At 36.8% G+C, this 19,911-nt stretch overlaps 1 protein-coding gene across 1 annotated transcript in view; it reads right to left on the reverse strand.

Annotated features, from left to right (window-relative positions):
* Nucleotides 1–9,476: 9,476 nt before the first annotated feature.
* The window catches only part of SLC2A13 (solute carrier family 2 member 13), a gene marked incomplete at its 3' end in the record, with an annotated part of 373,708 nt that continues 363,273 nt past the window's right edge, over nt 9,477–19,911 (reverse strand). The window contains exons 8-10 of the mRNA XM_080811884.1: nt 15,745–15,866; nt 15,476–15,628; nt 9,477–9,703 (exon numbers count right to left, since the gene is read on the reverse strand). Coding sequence (XP_080668010.1) covers nt 9,477–9,703; nt 15,476–15,628; nt 15,745–15,866 — 502 coding nt within the window. The remainder of the gene's footprint in view (nt 9,704–15,475; nt 15,629–15,744; nt 15,867–19,911) is intronic.

The raw sequence follows: 19,911 nt of genomic DNA on the forward strand, positions 1-19,911 counted from the left end.
ACCTGAGCCAAAGTCAGAGGCTTTAACCCACTGAGCTACCCAGGCGCCCCAAGAAACCATTTTAATTATAAAGACACATGCAGATTAAAAGTAAAGGGATGGAGAAAGATATACCTTGCTAACATTAATCAAAAGAAAGTTGGAATAGTTAATTTCAGGCAGCAGATTTCAGAGTAAGGAAGCTTATTAGGATTCTGTGGGTTAATTTAGAAATGTAAATTTGGGCATATTTTAGAAATAGCTGATCATTTTAGACTTTAAATTCCAGTCCTTTCACATTTACCTCTAAATGTTATTGTCAGTTTTATCCAGTAGTTATGTTTTAGTTTCTAAATCCATAACCAGTGACCTTGCAGGAAAAAGTATAAAAATTTTTGGGTAGAGGCAATTATAAAATTTTCCATGATAAAGTTTATTGTAAAAAAGAAAATAAATAATACTTGTTAAAAATGACTTTGGCACAAACTGACCTGTCTGTTCTACTTAAGTTACTTTCTGTGACTCAGGTTATTTCCTCCATACAATAAGGATAATAATGCTACTTTTAGATACAAGGTTTTGTGAAGAGAAGATAAAATAATGTATATAAAGTATATAGAATATGTGTGTTTTTATTCCATAAAAGGAATGTAGAAATAGAATATTATAAAAGATACAAATTTCACCCCAACCTTCCTTGCTGTCCTAATTAGATTTTCTCCTCCTCTAATAGGAGTAAGAAGCCAAATTTGTCATCCAAATGTGTTTATGTGAATACACATGCCTTCATATACCATATAGAATTTGCTGTTTGATTAAAACAGCTTTGCTATACAGAGACTGATTTATGAAACATGCTCTCTAATATTGGCCTGGTACCATGGTATCATTTTTTAAAAATTTTTATTAACATATAATATATTATTAGCCCCAGGGGTACAGGTCTGTGAATCGCCAGGTTTACATACTTCATATCACATACCCAATGTCCATAACCCCACCACCCCCCATGGTATCATTTTAATGATTTTTCCCCAGCCCATTAAAACTTCCCCCTGCTCCTTTGTAGGCCACAGGAGCACCTGAGATGCGCACATCCATTTGTTCCCTAAGCACATACTATATGCTAGGCACTGTATGAGGTGGAGAGTCAGTAGTGAATAATGCAAATTCCCTGCTTTCATGCAGTGTATATTCTCATGGGAGAAACAGACAAGAACTAAAAAATAATTTTCAAATAGTGATGAAATACTAGGAAGAAAATAAAACAAGTTTACATGATGTATTGGGGAGGAGGGAGTGATTAAATTGTATAGTCAAGACAGGCTCTCAGAGGAGATGATTTTGAGCTGAAACCTGAATGATAAGAAGGAACGGGACACAAAGAATAGGGTAACAAGCATGCCAGGCAGATGTAACACCACATGCAAAGCCCCTGAGGTGGAAATGACTTAGCTTTATGAATTCCTAAGTAACTTGCTTATAAATCCACTCAGTCAGTTTATTATTCACTAGATGAGCTCACCATTTGACAGAAAATGCAGCTGATTGCTTTTTAATGTGCTGATTTAAAAAATCGAATGTAGTGGTTCCACTGTTGTGTGCTTAAGAATTATCTGGAGAGTTTGTTAAGATCAATTCCCTGATCCAAAAAAGCTGAACTTGGGAAAACAGTAGAATGGTGGTTACCAGAGGCTAGGGGGTGGGGTGTGAGGATTGGGAGGTTGTTTAGGAGTACAGACTTGGAAGTAGTAGATAGATCCTGGAGGGCTAATGCACAACACAGTGATTATAGACAACAGTATTGTATTAATAAACTTCAGAGTTGCTAAGAGATTGGATTAATTGTTTACCACAAAAAGAAATGATAATTATGTGGTAGACATATTAGCTAACACTATGGTGGTAAACATTTTGCAATATGTGCATCAAATCAATGCATTGTATACCTTATACAGTGTTATGTGTCAGTTATGTTTCAATTAAAAATATATAGTTTCCTAGACTATTTCCCCAGGTATTCTGATTCAGGTCAGGTGAGGCTCACAGATTTTCATTTGTAACAAACTCACAGATGATTCCAGTGCTTCTAGTTTGAGGACCACGCTTTCAGAACCACTGTTTTAACAAATCTATTTTGGGTTTAGTATCCATTTGCTAGAAGTAAAACATGTCAGTATTTTCTTTTCATGTAAAAAATTAACTTGCTCTGCATGCTGCTTATCGTGCAGTTTTTGTAAGTGTAGTGGAAAAGCAGATGGAGTATTAAAGGTAAATAGTATCAGTGTTTCATGTTGAACTCATAGCATTTATAATAGCTTAATTTCAATATAGCCACTTAATGAAGGATTAATGTCATTTTTCATTTGGAGAGAATTTTTTTTAAAAGATTTGAGAGCGAGAGCACATGAGCGCATGAGTAGGGGGAGGGGCAGAGGGAGAGAATCTTCAAGCAGACTCCCGGCTGAGTGCAGAGCCTGATGTGGGCTCCGTCTTATGATTCATGAGCTCTAGACCTGAGCCAAAACCAGGAGCTGGACACTCAACCGACTGAGCCACCCAGGTATCACCCCTCCTCCCTTTTAAAGCATTTGGAGAGAATTTAAAATATTTTTTAAATGCTGGAAGGAATTTAAATGATAGGTTACTAAGATATTCTGAAATTATTTTTGTTTCTTGATTCAGAGATCACATACAGAGTTGTGTATTAAATCCTGTTAAATCTGGAGACTGTGAGAAAGTTGTGTTTTTCATTAACTGTGCCATTCACGAGGATGCTCATGGGAAGGAGGTGGAGAAGGGAAGAGGAACATCAGGCTAGTTGGCCATATCAGCTCAAACCATTCTGGTCAGCAGGAGCTTGGCTGCTGCTGCAGTCATACAGCCTATATGACATAATGTCAAGCCCATGCGTTCCTGCTCCTTGTAACTGTTGCCAGGAGAGGAATTTATAAACACCTTGCTTGTGCTTTGGACAGTGAGACTTTAGCAGCATCAGGGATAACATGTGAAGGATGACAGTAAGAACAACCAACGGTTATCCAGCACTTACTATGTGCTATTGCTCTAAGTGCTTTAGATGATTAACTAATGTAACCTCCATAATAAATACATGAGGTAGAGAGTAACATTTCTACTTTATAGACAGGAATTGAGGCAAAGAGTAAGTCAATAATTTAGGTTACCAGGCAGGAAGTAGAAAAGCTGGGATTCAAAGCTGACAATTTGTATTCATTCTGATTCCTTAAACAATGTACAATATAGTGCTTCATATTTGGAGAAAAATCTCCAAATCAAAGGTTTTCAGAATTTGTGTCTATAGACCAGGTTAAAATGAGGTATCTGATTCTTTCTCTGCATACCTTTTAAGTTATAACACAGGAATTCCACAATGTCTATTTTGTAATCTTTCTGCCTGGGTCTGACCAGAAGACATCCCAAATGATGACAGAGAGAGGAAGACTATCGGTGTGGTCCACACAGAGAGAAGTTCTGTACTACTTCCTAATGTGTGATCTTGGGCAAGTCATCAAAATGTTCTGAACTTAAGTTTAGTACCCATAAAAGCACTACAATATTTACCCCACAAGACTGGATAGTTAAATGAGGACTTTGACCACTGATGCAAATATGTACTGTAATATTTAGGTGTCCTGGTGAATAGACCTTTATGCATAATTTATGGGATTTTCTTGGGTCATTCCTATAGTATTTTTACCTTATCTGCTGGCATCAGAATTCTTGATTAAATGCAACTCCACGTTTTTTTTTTTAAGTTTTTTAAAAAAAATTTACTTACTTGACAGAGAGAGGGAGATCACAAATAGGCAGAGAGAAGGGGAAGCAGGCTCCCCACCGAGCACAGAGCCTGATGCGGGGCTCAATCCCAGGACCCTGGATCATGACCTGAGCAGAAGGCAGAGGCATAACCCACTGAGCCACCCAGGCACCCCTCCACTTTTTTTCTTTTTTTTTTTGCAGGAGAAAATCAAATTTAATTTTGTGTGCATGGAGAAGCCACCTGAACATGAGATCCCATCTCTACTGTAAGCCTGTGGACAAGTGCTCTAGTATCTTTATGGGATCTCCTCATGCTGTTTCGACAGGTGGGCTTAGGATGGCACACCATAAGGTAAGTCTTAATAACTGCCCAGATAATACTATAGATAATTCTTGCTAATAAAATCTACAGTTAGGGCAAAATGGCAATGGAAACCAGTAGAGTTCCAAAAGGAACTGTCAGTTGGTCATCCAGCAGGTATTTTGTTTTTATTTACAAAGCGAATACAGTTTTTGTCAACCCAACATAATGGCTTATGTCACATCTGGTTTTGACAACAACCAGAAATAATATCTCAAGGGTTCCTGAAGCATTTCATTTCAAAGTTTTATATTTATTAGAATAATTCCTTAGGATAGTTTTTAGGTATTATATTTATTTTTAAATATAGTTGAGTTTACCCATATTAAAAAGAGGTAAAATATAATTAAAATGAGTGAGGATTGCATAAATATATAGAGATAATGAAATTTTGTAGATGCCTTTCCTGTGTAACTTAGATCCTAAAATCAAAGGAAGAGAATCAGGAAATAGAAAAGTGCAAAGGAGATAAATGACTAATGAATTGTCATAACTTTTATTTGATTATTTTCATTTACAGTTCTGGCACTGACACTTTTTTTAAAAAAAGATTTTAATTTTATGTAAAGATTGAACTTCAATAAAATAACTTAAAAAATTTACATATACATCACTAAATTTCCATAAAATATACAATACTTTTGATACAGCTATAGGCTAGAATGACTTTGAAGGGAATGATACATAGTCATAATTTTTAAGAGATACCCCATATGTCACATGTAAGAATAAATATTTATATTGAATTTTCCAAGACATGTGAAGTATTAAATACTATATAACATGCACTCAAATTAAAATATACATTTTGAAATACATATTTTAAAAGCATAAAACTCTTGATTTAATCTAGATGTACAGTAGAGCTTCTAAATAGAAATTTGAACATTTATTACAAATAAAGATACTATAACATCAAATGCGATATATAGTCCAAAAGCCACTAGGAACCAGTTTGGACATGTAGAATATAAAGTTCTACTTTGGCTAGAGTTAAGTCTCATTTTTTTTTAACCTTCAAATGAGATGGAATGATGTTATATTTACTAAAATCGTAAAACTTCACAAAATACCGGTTTTTAAGTACTTGTAAGCTGCATTCCTTTTTCTCATACTGATATGACAAAAATCAAACACATGAACTTAACTGTGTGAAATAAATATGTGAATATTACTGCTAAAGAAAGTAGTTATTGAACATTCCATAGACAAATTACTCAAGTGCAAGACTGCTTTATACATATAAAGATTTATAGGAATTACACTGTTCTACACTCACAGGCAAATTAAGAGGATAAAATTCTCTCGTGTATTTCTGAACATCATTAACACTCTTACAAAATTCTCTCTTTGATGATTACTGGCACACAAATATTTCCCCCTCTAAAAGACAATGTAAAAGAGAGTTGGTAGCAGTTAGCTATTTGGCATTTTAAAATGATTGCTATTTCCGGAAAACAGCAATATTTCTCACCCAGAAGAACTGAATGTACTGATAATTGATCTGTTGTTACCAACTGATCACTTCATCAAACTAGCTTGACATTTTTGTACATGAGGCTAAGAAAACTGAAAAAAAAAGAAAACAGGACATTAAAATCAATCCAGAGAAGAATTCTAAGTCTTTTCATAGGCAGCAGCTATATATTTTATCCACTGTTTAATAGATTCTGCTATAAAGCACATGTTATGAATTCTTTGTCATGGACCTCCTAGGTCATTTTTTTATTTGCAGTTAGTAAAAAGATATAAACTGAAAACTTGTTGCAACAGCTGTATAAATGTAAATTGTTAGGTGCTTAGTATAATTTGAGATTTTCTAATCAGGAAAACAGTAAAAAAAAAATAGAACTGATTATAACAAAAATCTCATTAATTGTTCTTAATTACTGTGCCAATGTGATAAAAACAATCCCTCCACTCCCCCTCACTATATTACGGTATTTTAAGCCATATTAGTGTCGTTAAGCTGTGAGACTTTCTTAGATAAGTTATAGATAGTATTTTTTAGAATATCTTCCCCCTAGAATCTATAATTACATTTCAGTTTTTACTTTCCAATATAAAAGCCAAAGGGTAAGTTGTCAGTTTACATTTTTCCTCTTCATTCTTCCTCTAGACAATGGATTTTGAAATGATAGTAAACAACTTCTAAATTTTTTGCTTTAAATGAATTCTCATTTTAAAGTGAGTAACTTAAAAAATAATATTTAGACTCCATACACTAAAATCTAGCTCAGTGGTAAAATAAAATTATGAAAAAGCAGTTGACAACATTATTGTCATAGCATTTTCCATCAGGGGACTAATTATTGCATATGGCTGGGAACAAAATTACAAACAGAAATACTACCTTTTAAATTTAGTTTTGATTTAGATCTTTTACAAATACATTAAAAATAATGTTTTGGGTAATTAATTACTAAGGTGCAACAGTCAAAATTATTAGGAATGCTTGTGTTGAAGAAAAATATTAATACCAAATCTTTAAAATTTATCTGACAGCACATTCAGCCCTATGTGTTCAGATGCAGACGAAGGGTTATATTCTCTTTAGTCTATGGCAGATCTCATCAGCCACCAAGCTAAGCCTCAAATAGGGGTTACGACTTTCTTTACTACGTGTTCCTAAACATAATAGGTCTCTATTGAATTTGCAGCATGCTTAGAAGGAAACCTTAATTTTGGTTAAAAGCATGATGCTTAATCTGTTATAATATGGTAGGTCAAATCATACCATATATAAATTGTCCTACAAAATATACATTTGATGATATTTCAAATGGAATGTTTTCAAGTTGGTAGTGGTAGCCAAAGATGCTGAGAACTTAAAAGGTACATAATATAAAAAAACCCTGCAAAGTTCAAATACTTAATTTTTAATATACTATAAAGGTTCACCAAATCTAAAAATAATACTCTAATTGTATAAGGTTTCTTTTTAAGTAGTTGTTTTTAAAAAAATTATAAATAATCTTTATACTGTGCCAACTGTCTTGTACTTCAAAGATATGGAATATTGTCTTTATCACTATATAAATAATAAATAGTCCTTTAAAGGAGAGGTTGAGGAGAATAAGGGAGAATGTGGCTAATCTTCCCTGTTACTATGTGCAGTTACGGATATAAAGTTGAATATACTATTTGCTTATGTCAGGGAGAACAGGCCATGTTCTGCTTTAAGAAATAATAAAAGTCCAGTTGCTCCTTTAATAAAGTTACTGTGCATTCAGCACAGCTGAGTACATAAGCATATAGTTAAGGCTATGCATGTAATAAAGAGAAGAATTGAGGCAATTTGGATAAATCAGAAAAATACATTTTTAGAGAGCACTTTATTGGTCTAAATATTTTTTCTTCCCATCATATTCTGATTTTACCACACAATAGCTCATTTTCCACTTTACCTGTGTGAAATATTACACAGATAAGAGGTTTCTTATGGGGTAAGAAATATCAATAATTTTCACTATTAAATCACATCTCCTTTTCTGGGGGAAAAGATCAATATTAATATCCCCTTAGAAATCAACTGTCAAAGCACCTAATTCAGGGGAAAACAACTCTCTAAAATTTTTTAATATATGAAATGATCAAAGGGAGAAAAATTTTTTTTTGGCTGAAGGATTTTTAGGCCAGTAAAATGACAGTTCAAGCAGTTACCATACTCCTGGTGGCTATGAGAACAAACCTCCTTGGCTACATTTTCAGTTTTGATAATAGTGCTAGGAATAAGCCAGACTTCAAGCGAAGAACAAAACATCTTGGAGACTGGCAGAAACACACTGAATTTAGAGATAGCTATCTTTTCACTCCAAAGAGTACCTTATTAGAAGTTTAGAGCCATATTAAAGTCCATCAAACTTACATATTCCTATCTGGCCACAGACAATTCATTCATATTTTCACTGGAACTAGCAAGTAATTTTGTTTATTCTGAATAGCTCTCAAGAGCAAAAATTAGAGTTCATTGATGAATAAACATAAAAACCAAAAAACATTTTGAGAAGACATTGTAGCAATGTATACTATATTAGAACCATTAATCTGTTCCAATAGAAAATCCCAATTTTTAGACAAGAAGGGAGAAAGTCCAAGAAAGTATGAGAAAAAGGAAACACCCACAGACAAATCTTTGTATCTTTTTTTGATAAACTGTTAGAGAAAATGAGAAAAGGGTGTGCAAAATAAAAATGAGTTTATGTTCTTAAAGTAAAAAAAAAAGACTAGTACTGTTAAGTAATGTCACAGTTCCCTTAAGAGTTAATAAAAAACTAAGGAAAAAATAAGTCCCACTATTTAATTAAACAAAACATCAGTAACAGCTGGATTATCTGTCACTGATTTTTCTTTTTTGCTTCAGGAATTAGTCGATTAAAAGAAGGGGAAAAATAGTCTGCTAGCAGCTATTTATATTAACACAAATGAAGGCACAAATAGTAGGACTCCAGAGGCGATGAGTGAAGGCATGGTAAGCATCAGGGATTTTGGCAAGAACAGAAACCCTGAAATACAGTCAAAGATCTGGTGCTATTTTGTGTTTATAGTTGCATACCTAAGTGACTAACTCAAATCAGGGATCCATAAAAATGTTTTCTTTCTTACTTTCTAGCAATAAAATATACTTATAAAAACTTGCTAGCTTATCTGTGCAAATGTATACTTATCACCAATGCAAAAAATATGTATGAAAATAAACCCTAAAAGACCTGCTTTTCATAGTGTTCAAAAGGTCCTGTGCAGAGTCAGTTTCTGAAGAACTCTCAAGATCTGATTTGGAGAGAGACCAAAATGTGGAATCCACAGGAGATAAGGACAATTGTGCCTCTGTAGGAGGCACTTTTGAATTTGTTGAAAGCTTAAACGGAATCTTTCTAATAGCTGATCACAGATAAGCTACTTGTCCTTAGGAAAATTTAGGGCCAACAGGCCATGTTTTGACAGAAAATACCCTCAGATCTTATCCCAGAATCCTTCTTCATAAGTATATCATACAATTAAGCTAGATTAGCACTGATTCTACTGCCACTAATAATTATATATGGTTTTAGGAAAAAAGGATACCACTGAAGTCACTGGATACAATATTCATTTTAGACTACCTCAGGAAGGAATTACATACATTTGTTCAGTAATTATTAGTTTAAAATCTCTAAATATTGTTTTACATTTCTGCTTGTGAAAAAAAAATGTCATCATGGTTGTATCTTCCTCCTAATCAAATATTCTAGATTATGAGGTCATTCAAAACTAGACTGTGGAAAGAACCAGATTAAAAGCAGGGCATTGAGGTCACCAATTGCTGCTTTTGTCCCCCAGGTTTGTTTAAATACCTAAATAAATCAGCATCTGAAAATTATTCCACATCAGAAGCATCGTTGTCAGAAAGATGATAGTTACTTCCCTTCACCCGAATATATTCAATGTATCTCCCTTCATCAGAATCTGAAGCGCCACATGTACATAACCTGTTGTCAAAGAGTGATTCGATTTCTTCTAATTTTTTCCCTTTGGTCTCAGGAAGACAGCCATAGACGAAAAGGAGTCCCACACCAGCGAATCCAGCATAAAGGAAAAAGGCTCCTGCAATAGAAAATAATACATATTTGTAGATACAGTCCTATGTTGGAAAGAGTACTTGATTTTGACTTTTCTTTCTGGTCAATTGTGCCTAACTGGTCTGACATGGATTAAGAAATAACTACCAGCCTGCTTTACTGTTACTGTTTGAGCTCTAGGAACATAATATAATGTATTATTAGTCTTGTAATGTCTAACTAACTCAAGAGGAATGATAAACTGGGTTCAGATATAACTTCTGCTTTCTCCTTACTTCCCTGGCTAGAGATCATTGTTCTCTCCTATGTATTTTTAAAGCACTTTGCTGAGGCCCCATCATAGTTATGAAAAAGTATTATAATTGTCTGCATGAATTTGTGTCCGTCTTGTCTGCTAGACTGCAGGCATTTTGAGGGAGATGTGTTCTTCTGTTTCAGTGTCAAAACTAATCTCCTCGAGGGCTGAATCTGTATGGCTTGTTTGTGTTTGGGTCCCCAGTGCCTAGAATGATACCTGACACACTGGAGGGTCTAGAAATAAATGTGCTCTTGTTCATTGCCAGATGGAATACACTGGGTAAATAGATCTGAAATGAAGGGCTAAACTAGACAATATAAAGACATATTTCAAAAATCAAGCTTCAAGCAAAACAGAGCAGTTAATGAACTGAATAATATTTCTCAGTTCTGTTGAATCATTACAGAATGGGAAAGACTTTTTTTTTAAAGATTTTTTTTTAAGAGTTTATTTATTTATTTGACAGAGATCATAAGTAGGCAGAGAGGCAGGCAGAGAGAGAGGAGGAAGCAGGCTCCCTGCTGAGCAGAGAGCCTGATCCCAGGACCCTGGGACCATGACCTGAGCCGAAGGCAGAGGCTTTAAACCCACTGAGCCACCCAGCTGCCCTTGGGAAAGACATTATTAAGGCTACTTTTTTTTAATAGAACAGGCACACATGTGGGTGGTGAGGGGCAGGCAGTGAGGGAGAGAATCTCAGACTCACTCCCTGCTGAGTGTGGAGCCCAACTCGAGGCTCGATTCTATGACCCTGAGATCATGACCTGAGCTGAAACCAAGAGTTGGATGCTCAACCAACTGAGTATCCAGGTGCCCCAAGACTATTTTCTTTTTTTCTTTCTTCTTTCTTTTCTTTTCTTTTCTCTTTCTTTCTTTCTTTCCTTCTTATTTATTTTTATTTATTTATTTATTTGACAGAAATCACAAGTAGGCAGAGAGAGGGAGAAGCAGGCTCCCCGCTGAGCAGAGAGCCCAATGCGGGGCTCAATCCCAGGACCCCGAGATCATGACCTGAGCCGAAGGCAGAGGCTTAACCCTCTGAGCCACCCAGGCGCCCCCCCAAGACTACTTTCTTAAAGACATGCCTATAAGCACCATTTCAGGAAAAGGAAACTATGGAGAAAAAATGCCGCTGAACTGACCACCTGAAAGAATCTGCTCTGGAATGAGGAAGAGTTATGAGAAAAGCAAAAAAGAGGTAAATTACGAGATTTTGAAAAAACATGAAAGGGTTGACTAAATTATGACAGTTTGTTAGATTAAATCATCAGAAGCTATACAACTCTTAAGGTGCTGGTATAAATCACATTCTTAGTTAAAAACTCCATTTACACATATAGGGGTCCTTTATTTCATTTGTTTGGTTCATGTTAAACAGACATGTCTTATACTTGGTAAATAATCAGAAAATAGTACTAGGTCACCTGGGATGCATGACTGAATTACAGTGAGAGGAAGGCTCTGTAGAGAGTGTGGACTGGAAAGTCACAAAGTGACACAGGCAGACTCCTAGGATAGTTTCTTAAATTCTCTTGACCTTGGTTTCCTCATCTAATGGAGAAAATAATTGCTGCCCTGCCCAACTGCAAAGAACAGAAATAATTAATGTATGATGTTACATGCCTATTAGAATTCTGGGGGTTGGTTACCCGAAAAAGGGGACAGCGTTATCAAATTCCACTAAAATGACTAGGGAAGAAGGGTTACTGTTAGAATAGAATGATATTAGTAGGACTTAAAAACTGGGAAAGTTTTCATGAAAAAGGTGATACTGACAAGTTAGATCCTGGATAATGTGGGGATTTAGGGGAAAAAATGAAAGGAGATACAGTCCTGTGTTTGATTACAGAGAAGTGAAACTTGTGGGAAGAGAAATGGAATCTTTAGCAGGGAGGGACAAAGAAAGGAAGGTAATCATGATGATAACACAGGAAAAATAAGTGCAGATGGTAAAACATTTTAGACTACATCAGGCTGCTAAACTCCAAACTCTTTAACAGAGAAAGCTAGGTTTGGCTTTATAAACTATAATATTGAGGAAACACTTACCATGTTTCACAACTTAGGAACAGGCACAAAGAAAAATAACAAATCTGTCAGTGCTCAACCCTATAGTTAAAAACAATTAGATGGATTAGGAAGATTTTTTTTTTTAAAGATTTTATTTATCAGATAGAGATCACAAGTAGGCAGAGAGAGAGGGGGAAGCAAGCTCCCTACTGAGCAGAGAGCCTGATGCGGGGCTCAATCCCAGGACCCTGGGATCATGACCCGAGCCGAAGGTAGAGGCTTTTTTTTTTTTTTTAATTTTTTAATTTTTTATTTCTTTTCAGCGTAACAGTATTCATTGTTTTTTCACCACACCCAGTGCTCCATGCAATCATGCCCTCCCTAATACCCACCACCTGGTTCCCCCATCCTCCCACCCCCCGCCCCTTCAAAACCCTCAGGTTGTTTTTCAGAGTCCATAGTCTCTCATGGTTCACCTCCCCTTCCAATTTCCCTCCATCTACCCTTGTCCTCCATATTATTTGTTATGCTCCACAAATAAGTGAAACCATATGATACTTGACTCTCTCTGCTTGACTTATTTCACTCAGCATAATCTCTTCCAGTCCCGTCCATGTTGCTACAAAAGTTGGGTATTCGTCCTTTCTGATGGAGGCATAATATCCCATAGTGTATATGGACCACATCTTCCTTATCCATTCATCCGTTGAAGGGCATCTTGGTTCTTTCCACAGTTTGGCGACTGTGGCCATTGCTGCTATAAACATTGGGGTACAGATGGCCCTTCTTTTCACTCCATCTGTATCTTTGGGGTAAATACCCAGTAGTGCAATTGCAGGGTCATAGGGAAGCTCTATTTTTAATTTCTTGAGGAATCTCCACACTGTTCTCCAAAGTGGCTGCACCAACTTGCATTCCCACCAACAGTGTAAGAGGGTTCCCCTTTCTCCACATCCTCTCCAACACACGTTTTTTCCTGTCTTGCTAATTTTGGCCATTCTAACTGGTGTAAGGTGATATCTCAATGTGGTTTTAATTTGAATCTCCCTGATGGCTAGTGATGATGAACATTTTTTCATGTGTCTGATAGCCATTTGTATGTCTTCATTGGAGAAGTGTCTGTTCATATCTTCTGCCCATTTTTTAATATGATTGTCTGTTTTGTGTGTGTTGAGTTTGAGGAGTTCTTTATAGATCCTGGATATCAACCTTTTGTCTGTACTGTCATTTGCAAATATCTTCTCCCATTCCGTGGGTTGCCTCTTTGTTTTGTTGACTGTTTCCTTTGCTGTGCAGAAGCTTTTGATCTTGATGAAGTCCCAAAAGTTCATTTTTGCTTTTGTTTCCATCGCCTTTGGAGACATATCTTGAAAGAAGTTGCTGTGGCTGATATCAAAGAGGTTACTGCCTATGTTCTCCTCTAGGATTCTGATGGATTCCTGTCTCACGTTGAGGTCTTTTATCCATTTCGAGTTTATCTTTGTGTGCAGTGTAAGAGAATGGTCGAGTTTCATTCTTCTACATATAGCTGGTAGCACAGGTAGAGGCTTTAACCCACTGAGCCACCCAGGCGCCCTGGATTAGGAAGATTCTTAAAAGGCCATGCAGCTTGGGGCGCCTGAGTGGCTCAGTGGGTTAAGCCTCTGCCTTCGGCTTGGGTCATGATCTTGGGGTCCTGGGATTGAGCCCCACATCAGGCTCTCTGCTCGGCAGGGAGCCTGCTTCCTCCTCTCTGTCTCTGCCTGCCTCTCTGCATGCTTGTGATCTCTGTCAAATAAATAAATAAAATCTTAAAAAAAAAAAGGCCATACGGCTTCATGCTTGTGACCCAGATTCCCAAGCCAAACATCATCAAGGAAATGCTATTAAAATACAAGACCCTTTTATAAAATCTGAAGAACATAAAGTGGGCAAATACCAAAACTTCCTAAGTGTGCTCCATTGGTGAGACCTACGGTTAAGCCCCAGGGGCAGGGGCCAACTGGGGGTGGGGGGTTGCGACCCACTCCAAGTAATGGCGAAGTCAATTATGTAAACTTACTTAGTATTTCTTCTTGGAATGAAAATGAAAAAAAATTGTAACTAGTCTGTCAGGATTGTTAAGTGCACATATTCCTTAGATTTGTTCTGAAGGAGATAAATCTTATTAGAGTCCTATAATAAGTTTTGGATTTAAGCAGATGTTTAATTGAATTATACAGAATGAGGAATCAAGATCATGTGTGACTGAATTTCAGTATTTCAGTATAGGAACTTTGATACAATCCTTTCCAAGGGATCTATTTGGTAGATTTAGTATTTAGTATTCACAGTGCTATACATAAAATGGTATACTGGTGACAGTTTTTAGTAATAAACACTAGTGCATGGGGTCCAAGGCAGACAGACTATCTAAGCAGTACAGTTTAGAAAGGAAACAAAATCTGAAGTTTTATGAAGAAAGGAGGAAATAAAAGACCTGCATATTTCAAGAGAAATACTTCATTATGGTATGTGTTTGGTAAATGAGGAATAGAAACATGCACCTTACATAAACCAATAACATGTAGATTAAAATTCAGATCCAAAAACAGGGAAAAAACTTCATCTGAACTTAAATGTTGTTCCACTACTAGCAAGCAGTAGACCTAATGGACCAGTGTGCCGACATAATTGAAGCTTGGCTTAATGCAAAGCAAAAATCTGCTTCTAACTGGATATAGTTCTTTATTATATATATAAATATATTTATATATCATACATTAAATGAAAGTGCAGTTGACACTAGTTTCCAGTGTGCAACACAATGATTCCACAACTCTGTCTTATGCTGTGCTCACAAGTATAGCTACCATCTGTCACCACACTGTCACACAGTGCTATTACTGTACCACTGACCATATGCCCTATGCTGTACTTTCCATCTCCGGTACTTTTTCATTCCATTACTGGAGTTATGGTCCACATATTTTCACATAAACACCTCTGTTAGGTTTATGCTTCAGGCAGTGGTAAGTGCTGCTCTTAGTGGATGCTGAAATTAACATGCCGTGACCTGAACAGCATGGATGATACAGTGGAAGGCATAAATCACAGCACGACTTTTGGGGGAGCTACTTGGACATGACTCCATCTCCGTCACAAGACATCTTCAAGCATTAGCCCTTAGATTCCCTGCCTGCCTCCTTTCTACCATGCTCTGTTGTTTAGGTTTCTTCATTAAACTAAAAGCACTGCTGTGAAGATTTCCAACTGGGGAGATGTTTGGGTTGGAAGGTGGGTGAAGTCTCTAAAGCACTGAGGGACAAGAAGGAGTGCTGCTTAGAAAAGGAGAATTCCTTTTATCTTTTCCACGTACATTTTCAAGGCCTTTGGTGAAGGAAAGAACTACAGAGAGATCACTTATAATAGCAAAAATATAACCATCTACACTTTTAAACACAAATGACAGCATGTATAAAAAGAGGAAAAATAAAATTGAAACTATAGATGAGAAAAATATTCTCTTACCATAATATGTAAGATACTCTGCTGTGTGTAAAAATGTCAGTGAAACCAGAACGTTGAAAATCCAGTTTATTCCAGATGAACATGCATTTCCTGTACTTCTTGCCCAAAGGGGATATATTTCAGAATTCACAGTCCAAGGCATTGGTCCCATTCCTGAGAAAAATATGAAACTAAAAATTTCAGTAAAGTAGTTTAAAATCTGAAAAAGAGTAGTTTGTCCCCTCTAAAAAGAGACACTTTGATTAATACAACACAAAGCCTTTGTTTACCAGGTGCGAAGAAAACAAGATATAAAATAAGGCCCAGAAGTGCAGTCCAGGAGTATGGTGTAGGACAGAAATTGTAAGCCCAAAATACATCTTCTGTTTTAAATTTGGTTTCATTCTCACACCTGAAAAATATAGCAATAAAAATGTTTTAGGGTATAGTTACAGAAATTCAATATGTATATCTTGGATATATCTGAAAGTTCCTTAATATCATTAAGGAAAAGGGTCCAAGGTGTTTTTCTTGAAAAAAAAAATTAAGATTTAAATATACAGTATTAGCTATAAACCTCACATAGAACACTTTAGATCTGAATATAACTCAAGAGAAAAATACACTGTGTGTACAACTCACAGCAAAAAAAACCAAAAAACAATCCAATTAAAAAAATGGTCAGTGGTGTGCACCTGTTTGAGCATCTGATTCTTGGTTTCAATTCAGGTCATGATCCTCAGGCTCAGCTCTCAGGGTCCTGAGACTGAGCCATGCGAGTCAGGCTCCACGCTCAATGGAGAGTCTCTCCCCTCTCCCTCTAAAAATAAATTAATCTTTTAAAAAAATGGCCAGACGATCTAAGTGGACGTTTTCCTAAAGGAGACATATAGATGACAGGTACAGGAAAAAGTGTTCAACATCATTAATCATCAGGGGAATACAAATCAAAACCAAAATGAAATATCACCTCCCACCTGTTAGAATGGCTACCATCAAAAAGATGAATAACAAGTGTTGGTGGGGATGTGGAGAATGAGGAACCCCTGTGCACGACTGATGAGAATGTATATTGGTGCAGTCACTATGGAAAACAGGATGGAGGTTCCTCAAAAAATTAAAAACAAAACTACCATATGATTCGGCAAAACAACTTCTGGGTATTTATCTGAAGAAAATGAAAGCACTAACTCGAAAGATATATCCACCTGCATGTTCACTGCAGCATTATTTACAATAGGATATGAAAGCAACCTGAGTGTCCACTGATGGATGAATGGATAAAGAAAATGTGTGTGTACGTATACACAAACACACCCATACACACCATTAGTCAGCCTTAAGGAATTTTTGCTATCTGTAATAATATGGATGGACCTTGAGGGCATTATGCTACCTGAATTAATACCATATGATCTTGTATATGCAATCTAAACAAAAATACTGAGCCATGTCATAGAACAGATTTGTGGTTGCTGGGGCGTGGAGTTTGGAGAATTGAAATGGGTCAAAAGGTACAAACTTCCAGTTAAAAAATGTTGTGGAAGGTAATGAACTGCATGGCAACTACAGTTAATAATACTGTATCGCATGTTTGAAAGTTGCTAAGAGAGTAGGTCTTAAAGGGTCTCACGACAAGAAACATTTGTAAATAATTTATGATGATGGACGTTTAATGCCAAATCATGTGGTCTACCTGAAACTAAATATGATGTTACAGGTTAATTATATACCTCGATAAAAAAACACATTCTGTTTTATACCCACTTTGTATAAGTCAGGCATGATTTCCAGTTAGTCCTTGAAAGCTATAGTAAACATTTTAAGACTACTGAGAGTCCATCTGTTGTGGTAGAAACTTAGAATTTGCAGTGAGGACAAGATTCAAATTCCCAAACTAGATTTTTTTTCCCCATCATCTGTAAAATGGGGATAATGCCTTACAGGTAATTTTAAGGATTAGAAGAGTCACTTGTAAAGAGGTGCCTGCGTAGATGTGAGAAAGGAAAAATGCTCATATCTGATCCCAGCTAACACTTTCCCTTCTGCCGCATGCCCTTGCTTCTCTCTCAGTCACTCTCTGGTGACTCTGCCTCCTAGTTCTGTTGTGAAGCGAAGTCTCCTCTGGTCTTAGATTGACTTTCAAGTTGAACTTCCAATTCTTTACCTTAATTGAAAAATTGCCCATGAAGACACAACAAGCCTCAAAAACATTCTTGCCCTCGTTGTCATTTTTAGACTAGTGTTCTGCCTCTGTTGACCTCTATGTTTGAACCTTAACATCTAAGCCCTGTCCTTGCTGGTCTGTTTATGACCTCCATCATAAAAACCCACCTTGTCTTCCTGAGTTGGATGCCTGGTCAGTCATATCCTCCATCCCCCCTCACATCCTCTGCCACAGTTGTTTATTTTTACTTCTGGCCCATATAATACTTTGGCCTCATCATTCTTTATTTAGCCTCTGAAACTGCAAGAGGGCACTTTATAGTTTGCTTGCTTTGAAATTATTTTACTTCAAGGTCTCTGCATCCCTTTTCTGATAAAAAGCACTGTATTTCCTTATTTTTGATAACTTTCTCCATGCCCAAATCATAATCTTCAGATTCTGAACTCCCATCAATATTCATCTAACTTCATCATTCAGTGTAGACCATGCCAGTACACCTCGCTGGCCTAGAATCCCTTTTTCCTTCCTCCATGCTTATCTGCCATCCACACGATGTCAGTTTCCAACCCTGTTCAGTACCATCTAACTGCCTTCAATTACCACTGGGCTACACTTTGGTCAACTGTTGCATCAGTTAATTAAAATATTTGCTGTTATCTCCAGTACTGAGGTCTTTCCCTTTTTCTCACTACTGTGAACTTTGGTACTTCTTTAAGAAAATGGAGGATGTTCAATTTGAACATCCTCAATTTTACTCTCTTGAACCTCTTGTTTTCTTTCAGGGCTCTTCTCCTCCTCCTCCATTAGTAACATGTCTCTTGCCTTTTCTAAGGACCTGCACCTCCTTCTTGTTCTGTCTCTGCTGGGGTCACTTTCCATCAGTAGTCTCTCTCTTTCTGCCATTTTCATTTTTTTTCCGACACGAGCCTTCACCTTCTATTTTATGACACACAAGATTGCTGCTACCTAATTATTCAACCGCTCTTATATGACATTAGTGGAGAAATTTATACTGGTGAACTCTTCATCCTTACACCCCACTCTTTCCTTCCTAGCCCAGTTCCCCCATCCACCCATGGGCCAGCTGACTCTCACAGAGTCAGGCTGTTTTCCTGGATCTTACCCAAAAGTTAGACCTCCTAACCTTGATTCTGAGGTTCTTTGATTACTTTCTGGTGGTTGATAGTGCTGACAACACTTTTTTCTTCTTTCCCCTTTGCATTTTCCAGTTATATCTCCCATCTTTTTTTGATATATATGTCTTCATTGCTTTTTGAAGTGTCTCTTCCTTCCCTCAACCTCTAAATACAGGTGTGTTCTAAGGTTCTGTTATGAGGTCTGTCCTTTGTCTCTTAAACAGCCCATCTAATTTTAATTAATTTTTTAAAAGGCAGACTGCCACATGCAGTGCTTCATTTGGATGTGTCTGGAGTTCTGGAATCTTGATGACCCTACATTCTCCTACAAATTGAACTCGAAAGCTTTTTTGGAGGTTCTAACAGGTGCGCAGCTTCTTCTATACCCTTGATGGAAGAACAGTATCTGGGAAGGTCATCCTTTTTGAGTGTACAGCATAGCTACTGTCTAGTAGCCAGATCAGCCAAATCAATGCTGGTGATCAGTGGGGTGACATATCACTGCTAGATTACCTCTGCACCCATCTCATCTAATTTTAAAGATGATAATCTCCACATGGATGCTCCCTGGTAGTTTACTCTAGCACTGACTTTTTTCTCATGCTCTATTGATGGAATTTAGATATCTGCTGAATATCCACTATTATCAGAGGCTGTTGGAATATTAACTGTGTCATGCATACTGAGTGCTTAGCACAGTGCTTGGCACATAGTGTATGCATAGTATTAGTGTAATAGTGCCTCTCGTGACATTTCTTTTTCGATAACACCACCATTCCCTGAGTTGAAATGCACTAAACACTTGCAGTTTATCCTCAATATTTTCTTACCCATCTTTCTTTAAATCCCCTATACTTTGATGACCAATTAAGGAACAGTGACTAGGACTGTGAGCTCTGGGACTGACATCCTATGTTCAAATCTAGGTTGGGACACCCAGATTTGAAGCTGGGATATTTGTAACTTAGGTACTTAACTTTTTTTTTTTTTTTTAAAGATTTTATTTATTTATTTGACAGAGATCACAAGTAGGCAGAGAGACAGGCAGAGAGAGAAGAGAAAGCAGGCTCTCCATGGAGAAGAGAGCCCGATGTGGGGCTTGATCCCAGGACCCTGGGATCATGACTTGAGCTGAAGGCAGAGGCTTTAACCCA

The sequence above is a fragment of the Martes martes genome (genome assembly GCF_963455335.1).
Source record: "Martes martes genome assembly, chromosome: 8".
NCBI classification, from domain to species: Eukaryota; Metazoa; Chordata; class Mammalia; order Carnivora; family Mustelidae; genus Martes; species Martes martes.